At 38.9% G+C, this 13,692-nt stretch overlaps 1 protein-coding gene across 23 annotated transcripts in view; it reads left to right on the top strand.

The window, feature by feature from the left end:
- Nucleotides 1-12,855, top strand: part of mapta (microtubule-associated protein tau a) — a 30,146-nt gene extending 17,291 nt beyond the window's left edge. For 15 of the 23 annotated variants that reach the window (XM_017484089.3, XM_047159234.2, XM_047159227.2 and 12 more), the window contains 12 exons: nucleotides 31-65; nucleotides 162-320; nucleotides 727-790; nucleotides 2,006-2,044; nucleotides 2,433-2,695; nucleotides 3,059-3,151; nucleotides 3,371-3,463; nucleotides 3,740-3,832; nucleotides 4,717-4,809; nucleotides 6,839-6,920; nucleotides 7,094-7,200; nucleotides 10,378-12,855. In XM_017484089.3, coding sequence (XP_017339578.2) covers nucleotides 31-65; nucleotides 162-320; nucleotides 727-790; nucleotides 2,006-2,044; nucleotides 2,433-2,695; nucleotides 3,059-3,151; nucleotides 3,371-3,463; nucleotides 3,740-3,832; nucleotides 4,717-4,809; nucleotides 6,839-6,920; nucleotides 7,094-7,200; nucleotides 10,378-10,575 — 1,319 coding nt within the window. In that variant the 3' untranslated portion in view covers nucleotides 10,576-12,855. Of the gene's footprint in view, nucleotides 1-30; nucleotides 66-161; nucleotides 321-726; nucleotides 791-2,005; nucleotides 2,045-2,432; nucleotides 2,696-3,058; nucleotides 3,152-3,370; nucleotides 3,464-3,739; nucleotides 3,833-4,716; nucleotides 4,810-6,838; nucleotides 6,921-7,093; nucleotides 7,201-8,903; nucleotides 9,049-10,377 lie in introns of all 23 variants that reach the window. The other 8 variants (XM_047159230.2, XM_017484097.3, XM_047159237.2 and 5 more) reach the window with 6 other exon arrangements.
- Nucleotides 12,856-13,692: the final 837 nt, after the last annotated feature.

Below are 13,692 nucleotides of genomic sequence, written 5' to 3'. Positions count from 1 at the left end.
TGTTTTGACCCAAATCTTTCTCTCTGGCAGCTCAAGCCAAGACTGACAATGACACTGAGAAACGGGTAAGAAATCATTTTGTTTTTTTCCATTGTTTGCTTATAGAATCCCTCCACTCCTCATCTTTCCTCTTTTTTGTTCGCCATCTTCTTTGGATTCAGTTACTTTCATCTTTTGACACAAAGACACTCAAAGCACTTCCTGCCAAAGCTATAGTATCTTCCATAAAATCACCCTCCAACATTGTGAAAAAATCCTCAGCGTCCTCTAGCTCTCCCTCAGCACCTACAAGTGCTTTACCAACAAGGATTGGGCCATGGGTAAGTATAGTCGCTGAGCAAACCTCTCCCTTGCTTCTGCTGAAAATGGCTTAATCTACACGTCTACGCCAATGTTGAAATTCTTTTCTACCGTTTTTTACTAACAGTAGACTGCCCCTCCTCCACAATTAAATCATTTACTGACATATTTGTGCATGGAAGGTGTGAGCTACATTTTAAAAGCGATTTTGTCCTAATATAACTGATTATTTACTGACAACGGATACCATTTATAATTATGTGCATGAAGATAAATGGATGAGCACAGCACAGTATTTATGGTTACAGAGCTGTTCTTAGAAGGTTCTTACATTGATTCAATGTAAAATTATCTTCTGAAGCAAGGGCGAAAATGATACACCTTCCTCAGCAGTGCTAATCTACTGCACTTTCTTTTGGATGCCAGGCTCCAGGAAGCAGGCCTTACGCTGCTGGAACAAAGATCCCAGCGATGACCCCTCCCCAGACAGGTGAGTGACTCACTGACCTGTAGAGACTGACAGTGTGTTTATGTAATTTTAGAATGTTTACAGCTTGGAGGTGCTACTTTGACATTTACTGTTCATCTTCTCAGACTTGGAAATTAGTAGGGAATTATTTGCAGATAAAAATGTCAAAGTTGCTGTTGCTAGTAAATCTCTAAATGAAATCTGGTGCAGCCAGTTGCCATTAGACACCACATAATTAGTTGAATGTAGTCCACCTCTGTGCAATTAAAGTGTCATGTTTCTCAATGTAAATACACCTGTTTCTAGAAGGTCCCAGAGTTTGTTAGAGAACATTCCTCAACAATCATCATCATAAATCATCATGAAGACCAACAAGCTATCAAAAAAAGTCTGAGAGAAAGTTCTGGAAAATCAGGGTTTGGCTATAAAAAATATCTCAGACTTTGACCATTAAATCTATCATTTTAGAAATGGAGAGTATGTGGCACAAACATGACTCTAGAGAATGTCTAGAGGAGGCTGTCCACCCAAAGTCAGTGCCAGGTAAGGAGGGAATTAGTCAAAGAAGCAACCAGGAGCCATGGTTAACTCAAGGAGCTGGAGAGATCCACAGCTCAGATGGGAGATGCTGTTCACAGGGCAACCTGGAAACTTCACAACGCAGGGAATTATGGAAAATTGAAAACAAATTCTTGAAAAAGATTATTGAAAAAAACAAAAACATATGAAATCTCATTTGGAGCTTCCCAAATGGCAACATGTGGAACAAAAATGGCTAGGTTTGGAAAACACATGGCAACCCTAGCAGAAAATCTTTTACGGTCTAGAAGAGACTCGAGAATGAGACGGACGCCAAATTTCCAAAGGACAATGCCCCTAACCATAATGCCAAAGCTACACTAGAGTGGTTCAAAACTAATAACGATATCTATAATATAATATTTAATTTAAACATCAATTGACTGATTGATTGACTGATTCTCAGATCTGATAATGAGGTCATTAAAAGTGACAGGGCATGCAATGTGTGCAGATTTAATGTACTCTTAACAACCTTTGTCCATGGAAGCTAATACCATTTAAAATGTCACATCATGCATAGTCAAAATCTCAACTGGTAATGCATGTCCATAAATTCAAATCAACAATGAACATTTGAACCCATGTTGCTCTTAAGTAAACAGCACTGCCTCACACTGCTGTTTCTTTTTGTTTCTTCATGTGATTTTTATACAGTGAAAGTGGATCTAAAGAAACCTGTGAAAAATGGAAAAGGTAAAGCTCTCTGAGTATACATCTCATTTAAGAGAAGATTGTATTTGTTTGCTTTCGTCTTCAGAACATTTGTCTTCAGAGTGCACCAAATGCTTTGGGATCGGTGCTGAGTATTTTTATGATACAGTGATTCATTAAATGTTGAAGAGGTAAGATTGTCTAAATAGAATTTTATGTCATAAGAATAATCTGTATTGATCCCCAGCATTTGGTGCAGCATGAAGATGAGCAGGGTTCTCAGAACAGTCATAAGACTATTAGTGTTACTTACCATGATTAAATGTAAGAAGTTTGAAATATATTTGAAATAAAAACATTATTAGGAGTATTAGAGAAGCTCCTTAATGGCGATCTGAAATCTACAGTTTATATTGTCCTCTCCTATTAGATTCTCCTAAGACCCCTGAGGCAAGTGGCCAAAGTAGTCCTGGCACCCCTAAGTCACCTGCGAGCAAGTCTCTAGGTGGTAAAACCCCAGTTGGAAAGGAGACAAAGAAGGTGGCAGTGATCCGCTCCAACCCCAAATCTCCTGGCTCTCTAAAGAACCGTTCTCCAGCCCCGCTGGCTGCTGCACCCCTGCCCGACCTGAAAAACGTGCGCCCCAAAGTTGGCTCCACCGAAAACATGAAACACCAGCCTGGAGGAGGCCGGGTAATTCCTACTATTACCTTCATTTCTTCTATAATTTAAGTTCAGTCAGGATGTTCAGGTCCTACTAAAAGCATGGGTAGAAAGTACTACACTATTATGCTTCACATCCACATTCGCACAATCACCATTTGGCGTTCCCCATATTTACTTCCCTGATATTTAACAAAGATAATTATGGTTTCATGTCATTTCAATAATTTTTTTTTTTTTTTAAATATAAAACCTAAGTAGAACAATAGACATGTTCTGCACCTCAACACACCCTCCACTTAATATAGTTATTCCCAAACTCCTCAGTTAGTCAACAAATCCCATTTGCCTTGCATTTTTTCACTCTTTTACCAATACTCTACCTTTTTACAGGTCCAAATTCTTGATCAGAAGCTGGACTTTAGTAATGTTCAGTCTAAGTGTGGCTCCAAAGACAATATGAAACATGTACCCGGAGGTGGCAAAGTGAGTAACTATGGGAGGAACCTTGAGTTTTGGTTCTTCCTCCAGTTATCATCACCAAAATCTCCCATTACACATCCATTCCAATATTGGATAGGCGTGTGGCCTATATTACTTTTTATTCTAATAGATTCTGGAAATTTCTCACAGCATGGAGGAAACTTTTTGTTTGTTATTAAGTGACCTTTAAGTTTTTGCCCTTGTACTGCCTCTTGTATACAGGTCCAGATTCTTGATAAGAAGGTGGACTTCAGCAGTGTCCAAGCTCGATGTGGTTCTAAAGACAACATTAAGCACATTCCTGGAGGAGGCAAGGTATGTGCACCAGAAGATCGTATGTTATGACTTTCTACATTTCATTAAAGTGCAAGTATTTTTAAGATATCAAAAAGTGAAAGAGCCACAATTTCAAACTAATTTAATAACAGTTACACCATTTTACACAATGGAGGCTCAGTTGAACCAACTTTATACTTTTAATGCACTCATGTGCAGTTGTAATCCCGTGTCAGATTACAACTAGTAAGGCAAGCTAAGGCAACGATGATCCTTTAGTACTAATGAATTTTCCCCTACATTTACCTTACACAGGTCCAAATTCTTAATCAGAAGCTGGACTTTACTAATGTTCAGTCTAAGTGCGGCTCCAAAGACAATGTGAAACATGTACCCGGAGGGGGCAAAGTGAGTAACAATGGAATGAACCTTGAGTTGTAGTTTTTCCTCCGGTTATGGCCATAAAAATCTCTACTTAACCTTACCTCCTTATCTTGCTCCTCAAATGTCATCATAAAATTAGTATTTTTATGAAAACAAAATTTCTCTTCCAAACCAGATCTCCTTAAATGTAATCTTATTAATCAACTAATCAACTAAACAATAGTGAGACTCAGGTTCATCCTACCAACACTAACTGACCCATTCCTGTTGGTATACATCACTGTATCCCAATCCTGGTCCTGGAAAACCTACTCGCTGCATAATTAGGTAATTAAGTGTTTCATGATGACAAAATGAATAATACAGGACAATTAAAGCATTACATTATGCAGTGCCAAGGGACTGCTGGACCAGAATTAGGGAACACTAAACCTCCTTCTCCTGAGAGGTCTGTACGTGTGGTATCCTTTCCGCTGTGCTCTTTCCTTTCTGTGATCCTCACGTACAGCCCTTGCTGCTTTTTTGTCAGCCTAGAAAAGATAACTCCGCCAAAGCCCCACAAGTGGGATGTTAACAATGTTCAGTCTAAGTTCGGCCCCAAAGACAATATCTGCCATGTACCCAAAGGTGGAAATGTGAGTAACTATGGGATGAATCTAGATTTTCCTACATTTTATATCTTTTCTCTGACATAGCTAGTTAGAGATTTGTCTATCATAAAGACATCAAATCTCTCACTAACTAAATTGCACCTGTTGGCTTTGAAACTTAAGCTTTGTGTGTGTGTGTGTCATGGTGATGGGTTGTAGTTGACTGTTTTTGCTTCACTCATGGCTTTTTCTCTGCTCTCCACAGACAGTTCTCATGGTGAATTTTCTTGTCTTCCCCAAACCTATTTATTCTTTCAGGTTCAGATTCTAGATCAGAAGTTGGACTTAAGTAATGTGCAGGCTAGGTGTGGCTCCAAAGACAATATGAAATACACACCCGGAGGTGGCAAAGTGAGTAAACAAGGGAGGAGTAGAGTATCTCCAGCCTTCGAATATCTTCTCTATGTGGGTTCAACCATCTAGCTCTGTCTGACTGCAGTTGGCATTAATCATTTTCATTTAAATTTGCTCATGAGACCTTTTGGCACCAGGGAATGTTAAGAGTTTGTTGATCTCTGAGCTAGCCTGTTGACTTGATCACGTACTACCTGAAGTTCCAAACTCCCTCTGTCCTGTTGGCACTGTGACATTGTGCTGTTACACTTGTACTTGCCGGACAGGTTCATTAATGTTACAGTTGCCTATGGTGTTTCTTTCACCATGCATATGCATGAGGTGTCCTGAGGGTGTGTATGCTATGAAGCACAAGGTCTGGAAAACATTCGAATTCTTGATCGTAATTTGTTGGCTCGAGTCCCTTTCCTTTTAAAGGTACAGTAGTCAAGGTTAGTCAAAATGTACGTTAGTGAAGATTAGGTTTCTAGCAATGAAATTTTGTGAAGTTAAATAACATTGGAACAATATTTTTACTCATTAAGCCTGTACCCCTGATTTCCACCTATGAACACAAAGCTCTGCCCATTTGCTGGACTCTTACTGTTTCTATTTTTTTCTATCTGAGCAGGTGGATTGGGTGGAGTGAAGGAGTCAAATGGGTTTTATCAGCTAAGGCCATGGCTTAAACAATTATAATTATATATTCTTTTTCAGCGGTCAGGGGTTCAAAGCCCACCTCTGCCATGTTTGCATGTCCTACCCGTGCTTCGTGGGGGACATGCATTGTAGGCGGATTGGAATTTCCAAATTGTCCATAGAGTGTGTGATTGTGCGCTGTGATGGGTTGGCACCCCTAACAGGGTGTCTCTCATGTTGTGCCCCGGGATAGTCTCCAAGCAACCCTGTGTAGGATAAGCGGTATGGAAAATGGATGGATGGATATTTTATAGGGTATTTGTACTAGGAGGAAAATGATTTACTCTGCTGTTGAATGCTTGCTTCTGATTGGTCATTAGGTTGAATAATTTTCAATAACAACGGCTCTGACGGTAGTTTCAGCTCTCAAGGTTTATGTAAATGTGCTCATTTAAAAAACATTATACCGTATTCTATAGTAATAAACTTTTAAGTCTAACATGACAAGCTGTGTTTTTTTTTTTGTTTTTTTTTTGAAAGAACATGAACACATTCTAGTCATTCTTTAATGAATAAAAATTGGAATTGTTTGCAAATTGCTGTGGTATTAGAGGAATAAAACACTTCAGGATGTGCCGTTATTTAAGTCTTTAATCATTGTATCAGCGTTCATGTCAGCACTCCCATATGAATCGTGTGAACGATTCCATTAAGCCCAAGCTGGAGATAATTTTGAGGTGCAGCAGTTCTCTTTTGGTGCTGAAGAACGCTAAATGACCCCGTCCTTCAACTCCACACAGTGACTGGTTTGTGTTGCTCTGGACAGCTGGGTCAAGAGCCTCTTTGAAGCCAGCGGTTTACCACAGAAAGAAGATGACCTCATCATGAGGACAAGTGCAGTCTTTTTATCCAGAAAATCCCCTGACCTTTGTGGGCTGTCATGGCAGTGAGGTCATCAGGTCTATTTTAGGAATTTGGGATCACACACAGTTGTGTTGTGCTGCTGTTGTGGCTCCATGCAACTGTGTGTACTGAAAATGAATATTTAGCATTTATTTACATTCGGTATATATATTCTACTGTGCATTACTGCAAACCATTTTATTTGTCTATATATATATATATATATATATATATATATATATATATATATATATATATATATATATATATATATTTTAGAGGCGATAGATAAATATATTGGAATGGTATTATGGTGATATGTATCTATAGATCTGTAAATTCAAGTTAATTGTTATTTGGCTTTGTGAAAGTTAGGGCTAATGTAAGAAGTCCTCAGAGCCATTTTGCGTGTCTTTGAGTGTGTACTGCATAATGTATGGGCTAACCACGCCATCTGTTGTCCACTCCCTTAAAACTCCACTGTTTATATTCTCTTGTTTTATAGGTCCAGATTGTTCACAAAAAGATAGACTTGAGCAATGTGCAGGCAAAATGTGGTTCAAAAGACAATATCCGCTACAAGCCAGGTAGGTGCTTTGTCGTGTACTTTGTGTTCACGCTTCATAACAGTGGTACATTGCAATTGAGTGCTTGATTGTATGTTGCAATATCAAATGGCTGAGATTAATATTACTATAATAATTGACAAACAGTAATATTTCTGTACAGTGCATCGTGTATTTTTTTTTTATTATTGTAGGAGGTGGAAACATTGAGATCAGATCTGAGAAATTGGAATTCAAGGCGCAGTCAAAGATCGGCTCTCTAGACAACATTGGGCATGTGGCTGGAGGCGGTCAGAAGAGGGTAAGCAAAAAGAAAGGGTTTCATTAGAAACCATTCATGTAGATGGTTGATTTTACATTGGTTTGTGCTTCCATCAGCATTCCCTCCTTATGTCTGAAAGAGTTGTTAAATTAATGTGTATGTGTGTGTAATGCCATATTGCCCCATAGTCTAAAATGTTCACCTGACATTTACAGATTCCATTACAACTCCACTGTCCTGCAGGAGCATCATGGACAATTTGATCAGTGTTATCTAATTACAAACTGAACTTATTAACAACTTCATAAGGAAATCATGGGCGCATGGTGGCTTAGTGGTTAGCACGTTCACCTCACGCCTCCAGGGCTGGAATTTCGATTCCCGCTATGGCCCTGTGTGTGCGGAGTTTGCATGTTCTCCCCGTGCTGCGGGGGTTTCCTCTGGGTACTCCGGTTTCCTCCCCCAGTTCAAAGACATGCATGGTAGGCTGATTGGCATATCCAAATTGTCTGTAATGTATGAATGGGTGTGTGTCCTGCGATAGATTGGCACACTGTCCAGGGTGTACCCCGCTTTGTGCCCCATGCTCCCGGGGATAGGTTCCAGGCATGTAAAATGGATAGATGGATAAGGAAATCACACTTAGCTAGCAATGTTTTTAACATGTGTAGGAAGACTTACTGAAAAAATAACATTTCCATGTCACTGTTGAAATACTGTACATTTATATTTTCTAAAAGTTGGTGTCAGCGTTATAGGTAGAAGAACACAATTTAAGGCTATTTTTTTTCGTCTTTTTACCAGAATCCAGCCTCAGAGATATTTGATGAGTTTTTCCAAATCTAATGTGTTTTCTTTTATAGTCAAAATTATTTCAATAGTTTCATGTAGAAAGTTAAGATAGGCTAGTGATTGATGTAATGTCCAAGGCAATTCAAGTTAACAGATGAGTTAGTGCTTCCTTTCCTTCCATTATCTCTTACAGCTTTTTTATCACCTCTCTGCCAGATATTCTTGGGTGTGGTTGAAGGAGACCTGACCATATGTGTTTCTTGAACATACCATTCCAGATTTAGTCCCTCCTTTGCTGTTATAATAACTTCAACTCTTCTGGGAAGGCTTTCCACTAGAGTTTGGAGCGTGGAAGTGGGGATTTGTGCTCTTTCATCCACAAGAGCATTAGTGAGGTCAGGCACTGGTGGTAGGTGAGGAGACCTGGAGTGCAGTTGGTATTCCAGAGGTGGGGATGAGGACAGGGCTCTGTACAGATCACTCGAGTTTTTTCACACCAGCTTTGGCAAACAATGTCTGCATGGAGCTCACTATGTGCACAGGTGCACTGTCATGCTGGAACAGGTTTGGGCCCTTCCAGCTCCAGTGAACTATGAAGCTACAACATACAAAGACATTCCATACAATTGTGTGCTTCTAACGTTGTGGCAACAGTATGGGGAAGGCCGACATAGCTGTGTGATTACCAGGTCTCCACAAGCGTTAGGCCATATAATGTATAATTCCTGCCACGTTTTTCTTCCAAACTATTTCTATTGGAAACATTTCTTATCATTTCTGTTTCTTTTTCTTCTGTTTCTGGTTATTTTTCAGTCTACCCAAGAATTTGTTCTCATTTTGCATTCCCTGTGCCGTTTATGTTGCAACCATCTAATTTTAATTTTCTATGTTTTTGGTTCCATATGTTGCTTATGTCACCATTCATTTGCCACCATGGGCTGGGTGTGTAGAGAGAGAAAGGGAGAGGTGCAGGCATGCCCCAAAATGAGGGCTCTCTCTCCCCAGACCCCAGTGACCCCACCACCCCATCATCCATCAGTGTCTCCCCAGATCCTATCCACCTCAGCAACCCCCAGATAAAGATTGAAGACTCCAGTAAGTATCTAGGAAGGGAGTGTGTATGAAATCCATCCACATCAATGTTTAATGGAGTGGCACCTTAAGCGCCTTCTCGGACAGAGAAGTGATGGGTGTGTGAGGAGCATAAATTTTCTTCTGTGCTGGAGTAATATGTATTGAATAATCAACTATAACTATAGTATATAAGGTACATTTATATTGAGGGGTTTTTTTATTTATTTATTTATTAGCAAGGCAGATAAAATATCTCCTGTGAGGAGATATTTCTGGAAGAGTCTCCAGTCTCAGTAACAGTTTCTGAACATGAGAAAGTCTTCAGGACAGAGGACTTTGTGCTCTGCACTTTCCTAGTAATTACAGGCATCATTTTGTTTCTTATTAACTTCATGTGAGAGGGGGAAAAAGAGCTTAGTGAAGGGATGACGTCATGTTTATAAGATAATTGATAACAGGTACTCTCTTGTTTTTGTGGCGGTTCAAAAACCTTTGAACATAACTATAAATCAATAAAATGAAAGATTCATTGTTCTTCAGTTAATAAAAAAAAAAAGAATTCATTGTAGAATTGGCAAACTGTTGTGGTTTAAGAAGAATAAAGCTGTTATAGGGAAATAATCAACTTGTGTGTGATAATCATAACACCATGTTTTAATTCTTACTCAACACATAATACTTACTTTTGGGCTAACGATAGCAGGAGGTCAGTAGAATAGCTATTCCTCTGAATTTGTCAACAAACAAATATTGGTATCTTTATTGACTCCTATCAAAATAACGATCTATTTAATACAAATGTTGATTTTGACACATTTTTATATTTTAAGTCGTGATACAATTTTATGCTTTAAATTGATTCATGTAAATAGATTAGTACAATAAGTTCATGAATTTGTGACCAAACCACAAATACATTTTTTTAGATACTTTATTGTTGAAATAAAAGTAATTTGTTCTTGTACTGAACATTTTGACCACAAGGGGGCAACTGTAATTGTTATTCTTGTCTGGTTATTCTTGATGTTTGTCTGGCTAACATCTCTAGCAAATAAAGGAGTTTTGCATGAACTGCTGGTCCCCTTTAAGTTTCCCCAGAGTGAGACCGTAGAACTCTTTTTCTAAGAGTGCTGCCCTAAAAAAAACAACAGAAAAAAACGAGTATGTAAAGTGCAGATAGGGTGAAAAGTGTAAGATAAGGTGAGCAGCGAATCTTTATACAATAAAGACAGTAACTTTGCAGTACACACACTACACAGAACAGCAGGAAGCACATAACTGTGCATAACTCTTGAGTCTATGAGACCAAGTGAACATCAGTTTTTTTTTTTTTTTTTTTGCTCATCCCAGATTGAGACACATAAGCTGCTGTTCCGTGAGCAGGCGAAGGCGCGGACTGACCATGGCGCTGAGATCATCTCTCTGGAAGAGTCTCCCCAGCAGCTCAGCACCGTTTCCTCTTCTGGCAGCATCAACATGGCTGACCCACCTCAGCTCTCCACCCTCGCAGATGAGGTGAGCGCCTCGTTGGCCAAGCAGGGCTTGTGATCTCTCTCCACGTCCTCTCCTCAGTCCTAAACCCACTTGTTACAGTCACTTACGGACATATGAAAGTCTTCATCTCCCCCATTCCATTGCTGACGAGGATCCCATATCATGGAGCCCTCGCTAACACTGTTGAAGTTTTGCAACATTATTTGTATTAGGCCTTACCATGTCGTGAGCATCAGCTGCCCACGACTGCAAAAAAAAAAGTGTCTCTTTAGCTGTACCTCTTAGGTTTAATGATCTAATTCTTTTCCTTTGACATAACAGTCCCATTTTCTAAACCTCGTGTTTTAAGTGTTATTCGATTCGTCCCAGCTTCACGAAATTGGGAAAATATTCGATCTGGACAGTCTGAAAAGATTGGAAAGACCAGGTAAATTTTTCTTTCTCTCGCTTTGGTGTTTGAGAATTGTATATGGAAGGTCTCACATAAATTGGTTCCCCGAAGAGCAAAAGGTTTTCGTAAAATTGATACATGAAGTACGAATTAAAATCGTAATGTATTTAAACAGGGTACTACAGAGGTAGGAATGTGCTTTACTTTGAGGAAAAAGTCAGAGGTTTTTAATATCTCGCCGACCTTCCATCTAACATTAGAGGGGCGGGTGGGGGGGCATATCAAAAACAACTAAACAGGATTTGTGAGATGTTTCCGAAAATCGAGTGAGATTTGGCGAGCTTCATGTAAATGAAATGTTGTTTGTCAGGCACTTTTCTTACAGTATTATTCTGTGGATATGAGTTGTATTTGATATGGAAAAAAAAAGTGTTGAGCCTGCTGGCAGTCTTAAGTTTGTTTGGGTTTTGTTTTCTTTTCAGTGCTGCATTGTAGATGCCTCTCCTATTTAACTTTTTCACTGGTTGCAGCAGTGTAGCTTTGGTGATAATAATTCACTCACATTTATATTCCTGAACGCTAACATTAATAATAATTGTCACCTTCGCCCAATGTCGAGAGATGAGGTATGAACGAGAATATTGAACATTTTGAACACAATATTAACAGATTTGACTTAAAAAAAAATTTGAATGTTTTTTTTTTGGACCAGGTTTCATCATTACATTAATGAATAAGCTGCTGTTGGTTATTTAGAACTGTGTGCGTTGGTGAGAATTCAGTCATAGGGATGATTTTAAGTTCAAACTCTTCATGAAATTGAAGTACATACAGATGGTGTATCTTTAACCCAAACGTGTTTTGTACCAGTTTTGTGCTTTGTTCATGCCCACACTCTCGTACTGTGAAAAGTTGGTCATTGAACTATCAGCAAAGCATTTATTTCAACACTGATCTTTCATCATATTTTACACAATCACTGTCAACAGTGTTCTTGTATTGTCCTTCAAACCCCAGTTGAATTGCATGGAAGGCACATTGTGTACACTCCCGTTTTATACAACTCCAGTCTAAAAACTCCAGGTTTTTTAGGACACAGACTGATTTGATTTCTACAAAATCAAGCTTTCAACCAATGACACTGCTAAAATTCTAACATAGTAGCCTAGACTGCGTTGTCACAGCACGCCCATCGAGCTTCAAAATGTCTATCTATGCTCCTTGCATGCCACTGCATCACCTCCAGTTTGGAAAACTGTTCTTTTTTACTGTATATTCTGTAATCTGGATTGTGCTTTTATTTCTGCGCCGTATAGTTGTAGAAGGGAATATACTATTCAAAAGATGACCCCCGCCCCCTTTCTTTATGATGGAGCAGGAGCTGTATAGATAGCGTTAGTTAGATAATGTATGTGTATTAACATTTATGATTCATCTATTTGCCAAGGAATATGAGTGCTGAAAAAAAAAATAGCAGAGCAGTTCAGCGGTTGTTGCTCGCACCACAATAGTGCATGCATGCTAACTTTCTGTTTTTTTTTGTTTGTTTGTTTGTTTTATATGGATTGGCAATGTGTTTTTGAATGTTATTGGATGGGGTTTGTATACTGTATGTGGTATTTGGGCTAATGGAAGTTTTGCCTTGGGTGAAAGAAGTTGTGTTCCATGTACAAGAGTGGGTCAAGGGAAGGGTACCATGATCCAGATGTGACCTTGTAAAGAGGGAAGGCCACCACTCTAAGTGTAAGGTCTTGTTCCACACTGTAAGCTTGAGCTGGTGGGTTTGCCATCCTGCTGTCATTGACACCATTCACCTAATTCTGCGCTTGTACATTTTAGCTTGAAAAAAAATGTGATTGTCAATATTGTTCTTGTGTGTTTTAATAATAACTGATTCTTGTTAATGTACATGTGAATTTGGAAATAAAGGCTATAAAGAATAACCTTTCTTTTGGCTGATTTTCCTTATAAAATGGCCTTGTTTGATGTCAAGAAGGTAAATTACTAAAGAGTGCAGACTTTATTACTATATTGGTTCATAACATGCAGACTGTTGAGAAATTAAAAGAAATACCAGTGGCTCTGTTATGCTATCTTGCTGGCGTGGTTTGGCTCCAAATTTGCTCTTAGAGAGATGAGTCTGTTTTGAATGTTGTTCCTTTGAAAATGCCTTCAATGGTACCCTATTATTAAATATCTACTTTCTGCTGTGCTGTAATATCGGTCTAAGTCAGACACAATATTATTAATTACTGAGAAAAATCCTTTAAACAGGATAGACATAGTCCCAGACAGTCCCAGACTGTTGTCTAAATGAAAGAATGACAATTAACTGCACTCGTGGGGGTGGGGGATGTGAAATCTAGAACCCTAAACAGTTCTTTGGCCGGTCTCTCTGAGGAAACCTTGAAGGTTCTATGTTGAATCGCCAACAACGGCGTTTCCTTTCATCAGAAGATGAAAGTACAACGCTAGTACCCTTAATCATCCAAAGAACCCTTGAATAGCCTTTCAAAACATCATGTTGCAAAACATCTGAGAATGGACACTTTTAATGCACATCACCAATGACAGGGACTTAAAACCGTGAGTTTTATTCATCATGATTATTGGGTTATGAGACCACTGGAACTGGAAACAGCATTGAAAAGTTCCTCAAAGAAAAGAAGTCAATGGCTTGGATTGCGTCCTGTCTCAGGATGTAAGTTGCTTTAAATAAAACGCGTGAAATAATGTAATGTAACATGATAAAATGTAAAATGTCATAATGCAACCACTGT

The sequence above is a fragment of the Ictalurus punctatus genome, chromosome 13 (genome assembly GCF_001660625.3).
Source record: "Ictalurus punctatus breed USDA103 chromosome 13, Coco_2.0, whole genome shotgun sequence".
Taxonomy (NCBI): domain Eukaryota; kingdom Metazoa; phylum Chordata; class Actinopteri; order Siluriformes; family Ictaluridae; genus Ictalurus; species Ictalurus punctatus.
Note: the sequence above shows the minus strand (reverse complement) of the source record. Positions and strands in the feature narration are given on the sequence as shown.